Below are 20880 nucleotides of genomic sequence, written 5' to 3'. Positions count from 1 at the left end.
GGATCCGATAAACTAACTTTCCGCTACATATGCCATTTTATACTTCCAGAAGATCCATAAAACCCCGACCAAGTCGTTACAGAAGCTGCTTACTGACAGAGTTTATCTTCGACGCAGTTTTGCTTCGTCCAGACATTTGCGATCGCGCGAATTTGCACGTTCGTTTACCTTTCACGACTTCCTCGCATTTCTCACTCCTCTGTGAAGCCTGACACGAGATTTCACTATCGAGTAGTGAAATTATTACAGAATGGACCGTGGCAATTTACCTCTGAACGCACGCATCCGTGACATAATAATATAGCGTCTGATATTAGCCGATATTAAAATTCGCAAACTGTTTTGCTGGCTGACATTTTGTTGCTGGAGAAGTTCACAGCGAAATTCGAGAAATTTTTTTCAAATTACCACTTTGTTAAATAATACGTGCATCGAAGAACTTCTCGTCTTCCTTAACAATGAACTGTTTCAAGCAGTTCTTACAGGATTATAAAGTATTTTCTTCCTTGCAATTGAAGAAAAGTTTCATACAGTTCCGCGTAAATAATATATATATAGTAAATGGAATAGCATAATACATAGATTCAACTTATATCCAATATGTTTTATTTCCCCTTTATTCATGCATGAAATCTGATATTGTCTTGTGTTATATATCGAGCAGACCTTCAAAAATGTTATTTTCAAGAACGAAGACTCGCATGTAAAAATCTTCAATTTACTTTTTCATTCAAAGGAATCAAGCCTTGCTCGGTTATACTATCAATTACCAATCAAACAAGCAACGAACGTCGATACGCGAAACAGCGAACGAATGTTTTTCATCTCGCTAATAAATGGCAGAACATAAATCGATCGTGCCGAACGAACTGGCTTTGGCGAAATTTCCATCGACGAAGTTCGATTCAATTTTCGAGAGTCGTCGAGTTTTCCAACGAAAATCGTTCCATTGCTCGATGTAAATTCGTGGAGCCACGCGAGGAACCACCTATGACGGATCGTCTAATTTCCCATTATCCAGGCAAGCGTTCCCGGTGTCTTTATCCAGGCCGAGCGCGTTTCTGTGGCCAATTTACATGTTGATGCAAAAAGTTTCGCTCGAAAATTGCTTCTCCGCTGGCCGAGCGTGAACCCGCTGCGCGCGTGCATCTCCGCTCCGGATTACGCGCGCGATTCCCGAGATCTCGATAGTCATGTGGCCACCGGAATACGTAATTCTGACACGCCAGAAATGAAACGCGAATCATGATAAACGTGGTCGTTCCGTTAATAAATTCGAGCCCGATTAACCCAGATCGAAGCCATCGTTGTTTCTAAAGGGAATATAGCTGGAATGGTGAGGATCGATCGTTCGCGGTAAATCAACGTCTTCTTGAATATGGAACTGTTGATCGAGTAAGCGTGACGTCTCCGAAGATTAAGAGTCAAAGAAATGAAAAATCGACGAGTCTATAAGACATTTTAAATTGTCGATCGGCCAATCGTGATACGAAGACTATAGGAGGAACCAGCACGCTCTTACGCGCTTATGAGAAATTTAAAAATGTGAAAATGCAAAGAATGGATATAATACGTAAAGATATAGACAGGAAATATGCAGAGCGTAGTATTTCTTATGACATTTTACGACAAACATTAGAAAATCGGAACCCTGGAACTTAAGTAACTTAAGCAACGTTTTCAGGCAACGTAAATATAATATTATCGAAAATACATCATCTGTCGTTGAGATTCCTGAAATTTTAAGCGTAACATGGACAAATTCGAAAGTTTAATGCCGAAACCCTGTCTGATATTAAAAATCGTTGTAGTTATTAAGCGTTTAACTTGCTAGAAGTTTCAAAAGTTGAGTGCATTTCGAATAGCCAGTGGATGTGCTTAAAACTTTTCAAGAAGAAAGTTTTTTAAAACTCGCTAGCCGTGGCGGAAGGTTTAAATTAAGAACGCTTTTTCGAATGGAAAAAGCGGAAAGTCGACACTTGTTATGTGGCACTTTCGAATAGCACCACTTGTGATTCAAAGGTTCATTATTTCACGCAGGTAATAATCCCTCGTACGGTTAAATCACTGTGCCAACGTACTATGTATGTACCTACCTACACACGCAACTTTTACTTCTCAAATAGATTGCATGTACAAACACGAAAATTCTAGATAATTTATCGCATCGCTGCGAGCAAATATATGAAATTACTTCGAAATTATTGTTTTACTAGAATCACGAACAGCGGCTTAACGGTATTTTAAATAATTTCTCAGAAGATTAAACTCGATTCATTCTAATGAACCCTTAACTGCAACTCTGGAGCCTTGGACCACAGAACACAAAGAGCACATAGAAACGTTGTAAGGAAACAATCTGAGAAGAAACTACATTGTAATAAAAGAAGAAGAAGAAATGGGCAGCATAAAAAGTTTAATTGTACATTGTGAAATTCGTTCAACATGACAGATGAATTATACAATGAAGCTACGTGCATGCAAGAGCAATTAGAATAAATTTACTTGCTTAAACGTTAATGATTAGATTATTGTGCAATAAAAAGATGGGCAAAGGTACAATGGAACAACTGACGTATATGTAACACGTATGTGTACCAATTATTATGATAGAAAGGCAGTAAGAAAACGGGTTAAAATTGTGAAATGTTGTTGAAATTCGTTCATTGTTTCACTACTTCCTTCCCACAGCTTGCGATTATGTTTTCTTAAATTTTTCTCTCGGAGAAAATGCTTTCAGATCCCTTTTCTTAAACGCATACCCTTCTTCGTCCCGTATAAGCATATGCATACACCCAGGTGCGATTAAAGAGATCCCCTAATTTAAAACTAACTTTCAACTAAAGTTATACAAACTTCGAACTGAGACATAGCGCGTTAAAGTTGGTTTACGATAGCGTCAACTTTTCAGATTTGTTTTTAATTAAATTCGCCCTGCTAAAAGTATTCTTTTCATTAAATCTACACGATCGAGCATAAATTAATCGACAAAGCGTAGCGTAACGTTTTTTAAAGTAAATAATAATCTACTGATAGTTCGCTAGTAGCAAATTTTTGTGACGTATCGATTTTCAAAAGCCATAAAATTTCATAGTATACGGAAGAACATTTTTACCTCCATTGAAATCAACAAGCATTTAACGTTGCATTTAAACGAAATTCCAAATAACGCGATGAAATTTTCTCCTGAATTCATCAACGATATTTTTCTCGCGGCAACAGCGAAGAAAACGAATAAAAATTGACGAAGGGTTTTCGAACCCGTTTACGGGCAAAAAGATTTATCAAAAGCCCGTGCGACTTGTTCTTGCGCCAGGCATCGCATATGCAGTTTACAAAACGAAAGCGACGAATATTCGATCGGAATATATGCGAAAATCGGTCAGCTGCGTCGGACTCAAACGTCCCGTAGAATTTGCATCTTGCACGTTCCATAATTAGTTAAACGCGGGGTTAATCGATTAGCCGACGGTCAGTTAACTATTTAAATGGCTGACTCGGTTTGTTTAAATGATCCGGTCAATAAAATTTTATTATCAATTAGAAAATGGAGCGCGTTGATTTTTCTCGTTCGTTCGCTGTCTATTTCGAATCTTGTCTATTTAACTTTCATCGGATTCCTTTCATCGGTTGACTTCTTTTTGTTTTTAAAGATATTGAAACATTCTTTGACACTTTTCGAGAAAGATGAGAAACCGTTCTTGGATTATTTTGATTTGTAGAGACATTTGTAAATCCTTCGTTACGCTACTATACTTGGTGGTTCCGAAATTTTTACATTTGTACCAATTATTTCTTCGATCGCATTATCGAACTTCGTTCTCACATTTGACTAAATTTTCTTATTTACTTGTATTTATATATTACTGTTGGCTTTTTTAATACTAAGACTATCAAGAGAATCGTTACAATTATGTAATGTGATTGGTAAAATGCAAAATTTAATTTTTAGTTGGAATTTGTCTATGTCGAATCGAATTTTTATAGTTGATATATCCTTGTTACCGTGGTTTTGTCACAGCACACACATAGATGACATGGAAACACGGTCGATTTTGCATTGCGAGTCTGAGGGAAACGCTTATATGAGATCGCGCGGATTTTCAGGTTTGATCCTCCAGCACGGCTTTCTCCTTCTCTTGGTATCCACAAAACGCGAGGAAAATATGGAAATGGTTTCGAATCGAGAAGGACGAGAGATCTCGAAGAAATTGTCGAATAATATTAAAGTTTGTTCGATTTATCGAGATCGTCTGTCCTCTTTTAATTTCGTGCTCGAAGAAAAATTCTGCAAAAATTTCGCGCGTGAACTCCAATTTCCGATAGCTGATATGAACTCTTTGTCCTTCTTTTTTTTAATAAAAATTTTCATAAAAAGGAGGATCCGCCGATAATATGAAAAGAATAGAACAGCAAAATTTTGCGGAATATTGGCGATTTTCAGAAAACTGGATCCAATCAAGCGTCGAAAAAAATCGAAACATTACGCTTGTCTTTCAATGCAAATATTAAGCTTTCATTCCAATATGTGCCTTAGTAATGTGAAATTTTATCGATCGTGTACTCTGTGGTTCAATTGATTCCAATTTGAATTAACCTAGTTTATGAATTTAATTCGAATTAATTAATTCTGCATAGATTTGCGTATACGTCGTGTCCGGATAAACATATGAAATAAGACAAATCGCGTTTTCATTAGTCATACTTAAAAAAATATGATTCGAATATTATCCGATGGGATCAGAAAATTTGGTTTTCGACTTGTGAATTCAAATGGAATTCATTTAAATTTCCTTTTTCCCTTGTTTTGTTCGTAACATACAAAATTGAATCTCGTGAGCTGTACAGCCCTAAGTTTCATAAAAATATAACTAATTACGATTGCTTAAAATATAGAAAGAGTCAAATTATACAGATCTTAATTATTTACAAAATATATCTACGTGTGTATAGGGAATATTACGTTTCTTCGTCGTTGAGAGAACAAGAAACGGAAAGCTCTGTGATATATCGATATTATTAACCCCATCTCCTATGTCTCAGCATAGAAACAAACACGGTGTCTACTCCATTGCCCCTGAATCTACAAGTGCTTCCAGTCCAACAGCAATTCTGGGTGCATTGTAGCATTCAATGGAACCAACATGCTACCCTTTGACCCAGATTTGCAAAAGTGAATTCTCTATAGTACCACAAAGAATTCCACTCGATGCAAACTACGTTGTATTTGACGAAATCCGTCTTTTTTTTTTGATACATTAAATTCATGTGTTTAGTCAAATTTGAAAAAAGAGTGCACAAAGAGAGACGATTATTACAATTTGATTAGAAAAAGGAAGCAGTATCAGGGTGGTATCTTGAAGATAAATTTCTGAAAGTATTTTAAAGAAATATGAGAAATTTCGATCAAACGTAGAATAATACATCACTTTCAGCATAGTAAGTGTAGTGTCTTATCGAAATTCTAATAGAATTGGAGCGGTAGAAGCGTTAAAATATAAAGTTGTGTAAATGGTTTTTAACGAAATGCACGAGCTCATTCTTAAATCGCTAACGTTGCAAAGAACAATATAATTAAAAGAGGTATTACGCTCATTATTTACGTATGTAATGAAATTCTTTCTGCATTTTCATACGATTTTAAATTTCAATATACTTCAAGCTGAATATACTTCGTACGAAAGAAAAAAGAAAAGAAAAAAGAAAGTACGATACAAAAGACACAATCGGTGTTCTGAACTTTAAATTATTGTTCTTCTATTTTTCACGTATCGATACATTTTATTACCTCCGTGGTTATCATATATATATATATATATTAGGTAAAATTAAAAATCCACAGCAGAGTTAAATTACCATAGATTACACTTCTTTCATGTTCATTCGGATATGAAATACAATTATGCATTCATTATCGATATTATAAATTTCATTGTAGATCGTTGGGTACGAACTGTAACAATGAACTTTTCATTACGCTTATAACGTTTATTACACTTATTACACGCTTCTATCACGTTTTACATCCAATCTCACTCGATGTCCAGAGATTCCAAGTACATTTTTAGGGACATCGATTCTGGAGTATAATACACGCTACGATATTTAATGGATAAAATTCTTCTAATCGAATTTATAAAAATACAAATCTGCATAAACATCCCTAGACGAATCGTATTTCGTATCTTATATGGCAGAAATCTCACGAATGATGATTCAGATAAAAAGAGCCAAATAAATCGGATGCTGAATGCGAGTAAAATTCTGCCCCATATCGAATTCTAGCTCCGCTTTCGAATGAATTTTCTACAATATGCCGTGTTCAAGTAACCAGCTCAAGGGAGTGATAGTGCGATAAAACGGCGAAGACACAGCACAGATGCTCCTCAGAAACGGTGTCACTAGACGGCTATTAGAAATTCGAAGGAACTGCGCTGTTCGTGGCAACAGAATTTCCTGAATTCGGCAAGGCGCGTATTCGACGCGACTGTAAATCCTCCGTCATTATATATGCGTGCAATTTCACACGATAAATATTTATCGCGGTAGCTGCGTTTCGACTGAACTGTTAATCGGCTGGAAGTTCATTCATTTAATGCCTCTTAAGCGTGTGCGATCGCGTTCGATTTCGATTCTGCGAATGACGAATTAAATGTTTCTCAACGAAATGGTAAATCTTTTATTTTACAACATTGTACGGTAGTTACTAAATGTATCGTATATCGTATATATCTATTTAATTGACCTTTTGCTTAATTTTTTCATGCTCGTATATATGTCTAGTCTTATTTAATAAATGATTGAAGAGTTTGCTGCATGAAAGGGAATTTTACGTCAAGATAAAATTGTGTCTGGCATAGTCTTGCTTTTATATGAGAAAAAGAACGTCTCTTTGCGATACTGTTACGCGATATCATAACTGAGTTGCAGCGTGAGCAATGTAAATATCGTGAAATTGTAGTTGTCGTTTAGCTGGCGTAAACTTTAAAAAACGTTTACAAATTTATATTAAATAGCGTAATTAATAACGAAAAAGCTAGACACGACGATAGGAATAATTTTACTTGATATTATGTCGAAGTAAATGATTATTGTATATGACAGAATATCTAATTCTGTTATATAGAAACGATGGAATAATTTATTTGCAGAATACGCGCACATTAATTATGTGTGTGTTTATTTTGCTTAATTATATATTTAATGAAAGATTAATTAGACTAGTATTTACTCTTATACGTAATACTTATTTTAAATCTGTATATTACAATTGTACGAGGTATTTAGTGTTAAAAATTATTTAGCTAAATAGAACAGCAAGAAACTTCATACAAATAGCTTTTCATAAAATTATTTTGATATACTTAAGTACCATTAGCATACTTAGTACGATTTCACGAAATATCGACACATGTTTAGTTACTGTTTCATTCAAATATTATTTCGAAAGCTAAATATTCATATCAAAATATTTTCCAACATTATCCATCCTCTTTAATATTTCTAAATATATTTTCTATTCATAACCAAGGACCAAAAGATAATTATCCTTTCATGATGTCGATTAAATTCGTCCGTAGAGAAATATAAACAAATAAATGAAATACTCTTGGACGATAAAACTTAAATCAAACACGAACACAGACGATATGTTAATCGAACGAAACGTCGCATAATAACCACGTCGATTCTTCGTACCATGTACAGTGAAGCGTTTAAACGAAAAGAAAAAAAAGAAGAAGGTGGAAAAAATCCGAAAAGAGGAATAACGAAGAACGCATTTTCGAGAATAAGCAAAGAGTTAAGAGACTTGGTGGTAGTTTCCTAAGGGTTAAGAACCGTCAAACATTCAGGCGAGTCGTGTCACTGGAGACGAAGAATGAAGTTGTAATATGAGAGCTCTCGACATACTCCATTATTCACCATTTGAACGTAATATTTGCGGTGTGATATGGTTTCAGGATCCAATCCCGGGCGAAGATAAGCAGACGTTGCTTCTAGCACTTGCCATCTGCGAACCCCATCCGAACTCTAACAGATTTTCGTTCCCATAGTATTGGATAACGCCTACCCTTTTAACATTCTCGTGTCTTCTTCGTCTGCACCCTCGTGGTCCCGGAACATAAGTAACTTTCCTCTTCTCTCTTCTGCCTATCGTGCGGAGATAATAAGATGGTTCGATAGTCGGCGATAAAGTAAAAAGGTATGTTGGAGTCAGACATGGGGAGAGCGGTGTGGATCAACGTGTGAAACGAGAGTTTCGTGGTGAGATATAAAAGATGAAAATATGAAAGATTGTATAAAAATTAGGATTGCCATTGGTACGCGAGGATTAAAACGGAACAGTCGTTTAAAAGAGAATCGAAGAGAAGCCAACAACAATTTGATGTTTCGTTGAAGAAAACATTAAGAATTTCGATAAAATATAAAACAACGATGTTGAATAAAAGTATAAGAAATAATTGTCAACTCTAAGATCGATGCTATCGCGAACAAATTATTTTTTAACATTAAGGAAAAATATGAAGAATAATTATGAAATAAATGTTGCAGCAACGATGACAGAAAAGCGAAAATAAATAAAAACGTGTGAAGAAACTGGTATTTCTAATTCAAATCAATCACAATTTTCTGTCATAAGCATTCGAACAGAAAAAAGAAAAGACGAATAGAGAGAGAGAGAGAGAGAGATGATGATGGTTTGCGTAATTCAATATCTACCCCTGAAAAACGTCCTTTGATGCTCGTCGAGCGTGTATTGTATTTCTTTTAGTAGGATTTCGTCGGTGCGTAGTTTATCATGAAAATATTATCGGGTTTCGATACTTCAATAAGTTACGATCCGTGAAATCCGATGTCTGATTATTGTCTCCTCCGAGACAGCTTTACGATTCAATGGCGGTCGGGATTTTTATGACCGATATGTTTATGCGGCTCCGTAACCACGAATATTGCTCAAACGTTTGCCAGCAACATTTGGAAAATCGTGGAAACAACCGAGAGACGTAAAAATTGAATGCCAAATAACATATTTTAATGCGAGAAACGAGTCGCTCTTTGTTTCTTCTCTTTATTCTCTTCTTTCTGAACTAAGAATGTCAACTGTTAAAAGGAAGGCTCTGTTTATGATTATTTTATTCGGTTGATGTTAACTTCCCAAGACTTCCCAACTGTATGTAAAATTCACTTTCTTAAAAGACTGAAAACAGAATGGTAGTAAATACGAAGCGTAGTTATTTCGATTTGTACATATATTTAAAAATTATATCGATTGTGTTTAACATTACATTTATATTAAGTAATTTTTAATATGTATAAAGTTACATTTAAAGACTGCTTCGTTGAAAAAGTAGAAGAATATTATATACAGCATGTTATTGATTTCGCGGGAGCAATACTGTGTATGTTGTATTTTGTATCAACGTTTCGTAGACGTTGCAATCTATTTCTTTAGGGCAAGCCTGAAACTTTTCGGAAGTAGACTGCTACGTCTACGAAACGTTGATACAAAATACAACATACACAGGATTGCTCCCGCGAAATCAATAACATGATGAAAACTTGAAATCTGTACACGATCAATATCTTTTTAATCAATTACTGAACTAGAGACTAAATATTTCATTAAAAAAAAAAAAAAAAAAAAAAATAATGACAAAATTAAAATGGTAACAAGCATGCAATACAAACAAACAATATTTTCTTTTCACAGATAATCTAAAACCTTCACGCGATTTTGTACTTACGTATATTTGAGAAAAAGTCAAACCTTTTTGGCCAATACGTGACAGCTTGCTGAAAAGTATATTTGTAGAAAGCTAGGATCAAAAAACTTCAATTTATTTACATTTATTTAATTTTATCGATTGAAAGCGAATGATAAAGTTCTGAGAGAAGATCTGAGAAATACTTACCGTACACGCGTTTTTCTTTCTGTAATATATTGGTTTATTATTTATCGAATTTACTAATCGAAAGTTGGACACTTTTCTAACGATCTCGTTAGACGGAATTAAAGGAAGTTCGCCAGACGTCGTATGAAATTGTGGCCTGGAGTCACAGAAACCGCTAATAAATCACCTTAAATCGTCAATTTCCAAGGAGCTTCTAGTTTCACAACTTCTCTACCTTCTCTCGCCCTCTTCTGCTCTTCTCACTCGGTCGTGCCGAGTTTTCGCGTGAATTAACTAAGAATTATGTTCTTGTTTATCATAAGTTGTGACTGCGAAATTTACTACCGCTTTCACGACGTGGTATCAGAGGGTGCACGTAGATCAGAATGCTTTTAACGTCCAAGATGTTTTTTTAACTCTGATTTAACGTTACAAATGTAACGATTATTTTTTTTTCTATAATAAAATAAATGAATCTATTAAAGAAATTTTGTTGTAACGAGGAACAAAGCAAATATTGAAATTCCATTCGGATAATAAAATATCGTTGTAGATGTTAAAATTGAAATATTTTCCATTTATACATATGCGATGATATTTTATTTCGTTTCAATATGTGCAATTAAAACGATACGTAGAATTGCATGATTTAATGAATGCAATTGGTATTACTGGTTTTGGCGGACCGGTAGGAAAAAATTGTTTCGCATTCTGTGCTACGTCGCGACTCTTCGTTGTGATTTTTCATTTCATATCTCTCCGCGGGGCTTGCTATATTTATAGCTTTAGCGACAATAGCAGAGAAATATTGAAACGTTCGCGTACTATGACATTTCGCGAAATGCGTTCTGGGTCATCGAGAGAAGATTGACTTTCTACGATGAAGCTTCATAAACATTCATGTATCCTATCCGAACGTCGTAACAAAGAGTTAAGGATATTTTGCCTTCGGATTTTTAGCTTGGGAAATTGCCAAGCTACGATACTTTGCCATTATGATAGCTAGCTAGAAAAAATTTATATTTTCCTACAAATATACATAGCTATTTATTACTTTAATACTAGATAATGGACAATATCGTTTCTTTTTTTGCGATCATTTAATCAATTTTTTGTACAATAAAAATTCAACTTCTTTTCTACAAACAACATCTTGATTGATAACGTACTTGGACATTATCAAGTATAAATTCCTTCAGTTTTACTACGAATCAACTTATGAAAAATGTTCTTGACCATAACGTACCATAACATACAATCTTCAGATCGTTGAACTTTAATACCTGCACATTTTTCTTTCTCTATTTTACAGTATCCTTCGCTTCGCAGTATAAATCACATTCGATAAATAATCTGACAAAAATTTCTATCCTCGTAATTCCAAACAGTTTCAATCTTTACGTTGGCAAAAAAGAATGTACTCACCGTACACGGTTACTCACGGTCCTGTAAAATGATATTTAAAATTTCTTAAAATATTAATTAGCTTCTTCGTGTTCAAAGACCTGGAAACCTATCGCGATTCTGGCTTCTAAAAAGAAAATAAAAATTTCTTAAAAACAAGTAGCGAAAATGAGTACCGCGTCATCGACGTAGGGATTGACTTAGAAATCCTATCGGTGCGATCCTATTTCTTTAGGGTTAAACCAACTGCAAATTCAGAAGCGCGTTTTCTCGTATCACGGTACGTGACGATGGTTTAATAACTGTCTCCGACAGGATCGGATCTGTAAACTGGTGGAGAACGGTCACGTTCACACGACGCGAAATCATTCCTACAGAACTTCATCCTTTTTGCAAACAACGAGCCGGCAAACAAACAGGCAAACGAACGAACGAGTGAACGAACTGCACGCAATTCACGGCGTTTGCGTACGTTGTTTCAGGGAGCAGCGAGCCATGGCTGAAGAGCGTAAAGCACGCCGAACTAGGTACAGAGGTGCAACTACCGTGCGTGCTGAAATTGCCACAGTGCGAAGGGCTTCACAGCATCAAATGGTATCGCGGAGCGACGCGTATCTTCATTTTCAGCGAGGACGTCGGAATTACGCGCGGGAACAACGACATCGCCGTCAGGTAAAGCACACGTATCTTAACTTTATCGTTGCTTTCTCGCGTCTCCTAGATAACACAGGCGACGACAGCCTGTCGTATTAACAGGCGACAAGACGTGGCCCTACGTTTCGCTATGATAATCATGATATACATATTTGTCGTTCATGAGTATGTGCACACTTTGCTCGGTTTATATTAACGATATATTAATATTAATAAAACGTATGAAACGTAACGATCGAAAGTAATATTTATTATCTCCTTGTGGGTATAAGATGAAAAATAATCTATATCGAAAAGTGTCCATATAGTGTAAATATATAAATGCAGTCGAAATCAAAGTAAAATTTAACGTACGACTGTATATGGCTAAATCATAAATTCAGATTTATAGTCAATTTTTTGTGACTCACGGTTTAATTAACATCCTGTGGTCGAATACTTGAGATATGTATTTATAATCAAGCGTTCTTCATTTCCAAGTTGATAATCAGTTTTTTTTATATTCGCATCGTATAAATTTGAAATCGATATGAGGAATTGGAAAATGAATTTTAGCAGAATATTTAGTACAAATATGGATTCTTGGGTCCGTATTTTTTGCAAATTTCCAAGACATTTTGGAATAAATTTATTATGGTTTTTGCTGGGTAATACTTGCTATAATGTTGTCTTATACTCGCCTCTATGACATTGTTATAGCCCATTTCCGAAATACCGCAATGAAGCTCAAGCAGAATTAATAATCTTGTTTGCGTGGTTTGTTTGGTGGATATTAAGCCGCTATTCGCTTCGGAGCAAGTTTCTGTGAACACAAAATGAAGCAAACTCTAAGCGGAAAATAACAGCATATACAGTTCAGTGTATGACGTTCAATAATTAAATCGTTATTCAAAATACACTTAATCAAGAATATAAATATATATCTTTGAGTAATATTGTATAGGTTCTCTGTACAAAATTAATTCCTTCGTCGCGTAAAAATACTTTACTCGTATTTATAAGTAGATCGAATCTCGTTTCAAATTCCAAATTGAAACAACTTTATTGCTGTTACGTCGTATATATTAGAAATAATCTCCTGAATATTTAAGATCTTAAGAATAATTTCTTCAGAGATTCAAAGCTGTATAATAGAATTTTATTTCTCATAGAAAATGTATAAGAGAAATGTTAAAAATCATATTTGAAAAAGAAAGAAAGATTCAATTGCAAACTTTATTATACAAAATGCATTACACTCTTAATCATCTCTGCCGAGACCATCACCGTTTCAAGATAATTTTTATAGAGATTCTGTGACTTGTTCTAATTTTTTTATCACACAATATCCCATTATAAAGAACTAGAGAGGCTATTTCGAACATTACGTTTCGCTTATCTTCTCAAGTCTGCATTATAGACCGTACCTATTACTGTTGTTATTTCTTTATTTAGAGATAGGATCACAATAGCTATTATTTTACTATTTGGATAAATCTATCACACCGTTCTAAGTCGCAAAATCTTTATTGCACTTTGTTGCGTGGACTAGGGATAAAAGCAAAAGAATATCTTAAACCTATCGATTAAATATATCAATTATATCTAGAACTATCTTCTAATTACTATTTATTGTAACTAGCGCATCTGCATATGGTTGACGAGCGCGAACTCACGTTGTCATTTTCAACAATTACGTTATTGTACTTGCTAAGAAAGTGATTTATTTGAAAATGATTGCATCAGATTTACATTAAACACATTTCCATAATAGTCGAGACATAAAGCGTATCATCTAATATAATTTCATATTCTCGGAACGAATTTCTTCGTCCCATAAAAATGATTAAAATATTCCCTCGAATCACGCATGTACCAATTTCCAGAAGAAAAATTGACTTTTTAATCGACTTAAATGGTAGATCGTTAAACACAAAGAATTCGCTGGTTCCGGATGGTCGAGCGAGGGGCGAGAAAACTCGATCGTGGGACCGTCAGAAAAATGAATATTACATCGAAGAGATTAAAACGGTAGAATTATTATCGTCATTTACGCGACACCGTTAAAGCTTCCGTTGACGAGGGGATAGTATCAAAAATATGGAACAGCTGGTAATCCAGGATTAGCTGTAGAAAGTAGGCCAACCAAACGATCTGTTCCGATGCGCTTCATTTTTCCTGAATATTCGTCTCGACTAGGCGAGAATAAATCGGTTGTTTCGAAGGAATTTCTAACTTTGATATTACGGTGAAAGTATCACGTTGATCGTTCGCGTTAATCATCCTCTTGATCGTCTTGGTGAATCACGATGAAAACACACTCGTGAACAAAGTTTTCTCGTCTTACGTGCGAGATTTGCCAGCATAATCCAGTTGTAGCGGTAAAAGAAAAGCATCTCCTCGACGCAGATTTTTCTGGTCGAATTGTTTCGCGCGTATTGTCACGAAATTTCTGATTAAAGCGATGATCGTGGATAAATTAGGGAGAAAATAAATATTATCGAGTTCGTTGATGAACGACGAGTTCATGCACTTGTAAAAGATTTAAAGGTATAAAAATGTATACTTAAAATATAATTTCTTAGTTACACTCGTCAAAATATGAAATTATATAAATACACACAGTTTAGCTGTAATAGTAGTTGGTCGTTAATTTTATTTTCTGTATGACTGGTGACTGACAATAAACGAGAAAATTATATCACTTCGTTGAGACGTAAGATACCAATGAAATTTATGATACGAAAGTTTCAGGAAATTGTATTTTTCATTCATCTATTTCTTAACAATAAAATATATAACTTTAAAATATTATCAATTGCTGTAATATTTCCTAACGCATAAAATCCTGTGTTTATAGATTTTATAATAGTTAATGTTACAGTTAGAATTAATAGCAAGTATGCAACGTATTATAACGAAGTATATGTTCTTCTATTTTAGTAAAACGTAACTTTCGTACGCATAATTTCAACGTAATTAAAAAATATATCAAGAATAGAAACACGAAGGTTCGGAATATACTGCACAGCAATGCGAAGCATATTTTCAAAGTAGTAGACATAGTAATGCGGTTCTCCATATGCAAGCACTACAAAGATTAAAAAATATCTGCGTCTGAGTTTTCCTTTTATTACTCGGTCGTTCCTGTTGTTGAACAAGTAATTGTACACATTTTTCTGTCAGGAACAGCTTGAAAAGCGTAAATCGTTAGGTTTCGTAAAAATAATTTATTTAAAATAACGTACGCGATACAATGAAACTTGATAATTGCGACGAAAATATGATTTACGAAATTTTAAGATAAACTCACAAAATCAAAAATTATTTTTGGTTACTTTTTGCAGTTGGGTTTTTTCTATGGGTTAATCGTAGTCTTCGAATACGTATTAATATTTCAGTATTATAAAAATTCTGCTTGACAAAATTCTGAACGCATCTGAATAGAAAAATTGGTTTCTCTCGACTCGTAACTTCTAAAATAAATCCTCTTACTAGCGAATTTTATATTTTAGTACTACTTTGTACTATAGTGGGATGATGGGTCAAATCAATACTAGGTAATCCTGCTCTTCCAGTACAATGGTTCCAAGACGTAAATCTAGCCTTAGATTCGGAATTTTTCTTCGTAAAAATATTTTATTTTACATAAATCCTATGTATCGGAGTTGGAATTAGATGTTAGGAATATTTAGGAAATATTCCGATGTAGAATTTTGATTTATTTTAATTAAAATCACATCGAAGACACCAGGTAGGAAAAAGGGAAACATCTGTTATATCTTATCAATATACAATGCAAAAAACATTAATATTTTTACCATTTATAACTTAGCCTACCACTAGTAATCTTTGTGATATATTGTGATGTGTGTGAAAATTTAGTATGTTTGTAAAATTCATATCAGACGTTTGGTCAGTTTCTTTATCATACAGAAATAAAGACTGCGAGCAAATAGGTGAATAAATCAGACTGCTGAAGGAAAAAACTAAGAAAAAAATATGGCTTAAGTAAAATAGCATAAGCATACGTAGAAATGATGGAAATTTTACATACAGTATATAACTTGGGAAAGAAAAGAGGATAATATATGTGACAGAAATAAAAAATTTATACAGTGGAGTGCATCGTGTAATACGGTTTTTAAAACATTTTAAATAATCTATACTATTCGTCGTTTTATGATTGCTCCGTATAATCTGGCATTCCTTGTCTTTTAACTGCATGAAATAATCCATCAGAGTAGGTTGAATAAAATTTCATATATTTTTACGTCTTCAAATTTCCTATAAATTCATACATATCCGCAGTTCAAATATTAAACTAGTAACCAGGCGATCAACGATCAATGTCTGAACAAAATCGATTATCGTGCTGCGATATACGTTTATATCGTGGAAAAATGTATTCCTGTACGTCGTTGTTACTCGCAAAATCGTTTAGTCGACCCAGTTTTTCCGGCGACGAGGGAAAAAGTCGGAAGAATCGAGAAAAGTTAGCGAGAACTTTATTATCCTATTGGCCCGGTTTCCCATCGACCATCGACAATTTCTCGCGGTTCCTCGTCGATTGTCGCCGAATCGTAAGAACGTGATAAAAATTTTCTCGCTGGCTCGATAATGAAGGGCTCGGTGTAATTGAAAACGTCAGCTTGCCCATCGGATGAACGCTTATCGCGTGATGCCGGCCTGGTCAGAATTGTCTAAAATAAAACAGAAAAAAGAAATATATGAGAAGAAGAAAAAAAGAAAGAAAAGCGGGGATGCTTTATGTTCATTTACATTTCGGAACTTTTATCGCCACATCCAGTCTCTTCTCCAACTTTTCTCATTTACCGCCATCCGATTTAATCGGTTGCCTTGTTTTTCTCCTCCAGTTCCCCCTCCCCTCCCCCTACGAGATCAGTTTCTATCACGGAACGCGAACGATTTTATAACAACGAGCTGATCGTGACAAAGATTTAAGTAGAGTGCGATTGGTTCAATTCTGAGATCGGTATCCGAAAGAACATTCGATAGTCTCAAGTGTTTTTTGACTTCGAGAACAGAACATGGTTCGGTTAATAAATCGTTCATCATTTTCTTGCTTGTTTCGTTATTCTTTGATATAATTTAATTCTGCTAGATGCTGGGATATAGAAAATCTAAGGTAAATATTCTTCGAACAAATAGTTTTGCTTGTAACAATTAGGGGATCGCTGTTTCGAACGCTTTTATCGCGTCAGATCGAACAAACGGAAGTAAAAGAGTCGTGTAAACTTGGTAGATTGACACGTTATTCGTATAGTGTAATAAAAATTGACTTTAAGGCAGTTATTGAAAAAAAGGAAAGATGTACACGTAGAAGAATAGAAACGATAGGAACATAAATTTCTTCCCGAAAAAGGTTGTGACAAGAATACAAATTGAAACTCTTAATTTATTTAGAAGACACAAAACATTCTTACTTTTTCTTACTCTTTTAAATGTTTTAAATTCCAAGACATAACATTAACGGTAAGATGTGATCAATGTTGCTTTCATCTATTCGATTATTATTATTTCATTTGAAAGCTATCACTTCCTCCCCCTTGCAGTTTCCCCATTTTGTACAAAAGATGTATTAAAAAGAAAAGAAAAATTCACTGAAAAGGAACGTCAGACGAGAAAAAGAAATTAAAGGAAGATAAAATAAAAGTCGTCCGGGGAATTTCGTAGTACAAACTAAAATGTACGATTAAAGGATCGAAGCGAGAGGAAACCGTGCGCTCGTTCGAGAAATTTTTATCCTTGTCGCTGCGTGGATGCGTTGCCTCGATACACGGACGTGCACACGAAACGATTTTATCCGTGTATTAACACGGTTTCTTATCCAGAGCAATCCCCGTGAGAGCCTTTTTCTCAAAATACAATTTTCTGCGGCTAAGATACTTCGAAAGATACATTCTGCCGGAGAATATTTTGAAGCGGTCGGGAAGAAAGTCTAAGGTACACTTCACGTCAAATGGGAAATTGACTTCTTCGAGTCTTTCATGTTTTTCCGGTGTGTCGTCGCGACACGGATAACTTTCATCTCGAAAGATTTATATCGTTGTATTATATCGTAGAATGCGCCTTTCATATCACTCGAGAGCGTATTTTATAAACGTGCTTTGGATAGTTTGTTAGCGATCGTGTGCCACGTTCTTTTCGTCATTTCGAGTCTTCGGATGTTTTCTGTATTTCAGATGTGAGATTACAATTAAAACATCACAATTTTCCTTTCATGGCACGGTGTATACTTCCGGATTATTAGAATGAATTTATAATGTAGGAACGTTGAGCTACAGACACAGAGATAAAATCCTAAAGATCGTGAAAGTAAAATTATGCGACGATCGTTCGATTCTACGATGAATCTTTCGAGCCTTTTACATACGAGTCTCGAGAAATCGACCATAAATTTAATCATATTGAATCTTCAAGAATTTTACATGGCTACGATAGATCTTACGTTATGATTATTATCGTGTAGCATCTTCTCATAATAATTAAACTTATGGAATTAAATAATTTGTTTCCTTGGAAGGTGCAATACTACAATGAAATTAAAAAGCTTACAAAGAGTGGAATTATTCAGTTTGGTTTCCCGAGAGGCTCATATATTACTAGAACAATCGTGAAACGATTAAAATCAAGATATCAGGTAAAAAATAAAAACAACATAACCGAAGACATAAAAAGTTAAATTAACTACTTTTACATAATATATATACATTACATAGGAGAATAATTCGCCTAATACGAAATGCTCGTTGAACGTTACACAAAATGGCATAATTTTCCTTGTCGCGTGACACGTTTCCCATGTTTTTCCTTTCTTTACCTTGAAATCTTATTCCGTATCTTTTTATTTACCTACTGTCCAGCTTATCGTATTCTTTTCTCTATATCTAGCAATTATTTTCTTTCTTTATACGTCCATCTTTATCGTTGTACCGTCCGTTTCTCTTATTTTCTACCCCTTTCGTCGGTTGGCCCCCACCATTCCACGTTGAAAGACGCGATGATGGAAACGATTACACCAAAAGAAGAAAATTGCCTGAAACTTACGACTACTTTCCGAGACGTATTTGCCTAGCGTTGCACTATTTCTTATGAATTCCGACATGAATCTTCTCGAGAAAGAATTCTCTGGTAAAGAAAGGAGCGACACTATATGAATACGAACGATTGGCTCTACGCTTTATGCTTCGACGGTATGAAACTTTAATTTCGCATAGATTACAGAGAATTTCTTTGTGAAGATATTCGATTGCCGGTAACGCCTTGGATAGATTCACGTCTTCTACGTTTTATCGAAGTTGATTAGTTTCGGATTTTATCGAACTACAGTAGTTACAAAGTTGTTTCCAGATTCCAAAATTTGAGATTGAAAGTAAATATGACATTTGAATGAGAACGAATACTCGAGATTTTTATTAAATTTTCAATCGATTTCGAGGTCTCGTCGAAAGTCGATAGTTTCAACATTATTTTCAAATTCCCGAAATTAATATTGAAAATAAATAAAAAAAAATCTGAATGCTAGTTTCAGTTTTAGACCAAGCTTACAGATACTCAAGATTTTCTGAAATTTTCAATAATCTTCGAAATGTAGCGCGTCCAAATTTGATGCTAAACAATTATTTCCCATATTTAACTTAAATTTCTTAAACGTTTCTGCGAGAAAACTTAAACACTCTTGTATTAAAAAATTCCTTTTTTTAAGCTATCGTGTCACCAAATTTCTATTAAAACATCAAGGAAACATCCTTCAAACGGAAAGCATTTACAGATAAGATCTTCCACGCTACATTAGCGAAATTTACTTCGATTGGAATCTAGAAATAATTAAAATGCTATCGTTGGCTAGGATTCTTGGGTGAAATCGACAACGCATTATCTCGCTTCCGTGCAGCTTAGCCGAAGCACGAATTGCGAGGACGTTAAGAAGTCGTTTCATTTTCAATGTAATTCCTGCTTCCCTCGGTATTATCCTGTTCTATCTCCATTTCGAGCTCATTAAATTGTGAGTTTGGTTTACGCGTGGCGGGTATTTAACGTGGATTTCGCCTCCCCTTCTCTACAGAACCGAGCTATGATAGGGAAAACGATAAAAGAAGAGAACGTGTCTCTTCTCGAAGGGCAGAAAGATTTTCGCAATTGCAACTTTGATAGCAGTGCAAAAGCTGACCTCGAATGGCAATCTGGCCACTTTACCGGGTTTTACGATGTCGTTCTAAGTGGAAAAATAAGTTTCAAAGAATTTCTATGTATGTGTTATCCGAATGCGAAGCTAAGTCACACGATAGAGCTCGAGTTCAGTGGAAAAATAAATGTACGACGTCTCTTGTTTGAGAGATCTCTCGAAGTCATTTTGCCGTTGTAAAGCTTGGTCGATTGGAAAATTAAAGGGGATAGGCTAACAGCGACGCTCGAGACTTTTAATTTCATGTATCTGAATTTTATCGGACCAAACTTAGAGAATGGGGATTTGGGTGAAAGCGTTTATTATTTATAACACGCGACATGAATATCCGGAACTCAGCGATGTAAAATAACGAAGTAACAAATGGTATAATATAGTAAAATAGAAGCAAAATGACATAGTATGTGTAGAGAGAAAAATAATCCTTGGCCATACAGTTGTACTCTTGAGAAATTAATGCCAATCAACAGTCTATGAATTATCAAAAAGTGATCAGCAATTTAATTTAAAAAATACATAATCTTACAAAGAAAAATTATTATTTCAATTCTTCTCACTGCGTGTAGTATGCATTAAATCAATGAGCACACTGGATGGTTAATATTAGTTTACGTACGTTCATTATGCTTTTCCCATTCACGTGTTTACCATTGATAATTCATGCGTATCGCTGCTACGAATGTTATCTTAACGTTATGCTGTTAACAGATCGTGATCTGCCTAGCTTTGATCACATGCTGC

The 20880-nt window shown here is 34.8% G+C and overlaps 2 protein-coding genes across 9 annotated transcripts in view; one reads left to right on the top strand and one right to left on the bottom strand.

The window, feature by feature from the left end:
* Positions 1 to 20880, top strand: part of LOC126917035 (hemicentin-1) — a 644265-nt gene that overhangs the window by 498797 nt on the left and 124588 nt on the right. For all 8 annotated transcript variants that reach the window (XM_050723410.1, XM_050723413.1, XM_050723406.1 and 5 more), the window contains one exon: positions 11780 to 11969. In XM_050723410.1, the coding sequence (XP_050579367.1) occupies positions 11780 to 11969 (190 nt within the window). The remainder of the gene's footprint in view (positions 1 to 11779; positions 11970 to 20880) is intronic.
* Positions 16587 to 20880, bottom strand: part of LOC126917050 (monocarboxylate transporter 10) — a 192285-nt gene continuing 187991 nt past the window's right edge. Inside the window, exon 9 of the mRNA XM_050723445.1 lies at positions 16587 to 16633. Coding sequence (XP_050579402.1) covers positions 16602 to 16633 — 32 coding nt within the window. The 3' untranslated portion in view covers positions 16587 to 16601. The remainder of the gene's footprint in view (positions 16634 to 20880) is intronic.

This window comes from Bombus affinis, chromosome 6 (genome assembly GCF_024516045.1).
Source record: "Bombus affinis isolate iyBomAffi1 chromosome 6, iyBomAffi1.2, whole genome shotgun sequence".
Classification (NCBI taxonomy): domain Eukaryota; kingdom Metazoa; phylum Arthropoda; class Insecta; order Hymenoptera; family Apidae; genus Bombus; species Bombus affinis.
Note: the sequence above shows the minus strand (reverse complement) of the source record. Positions and strands in the feature narration are given on the sequence as shown.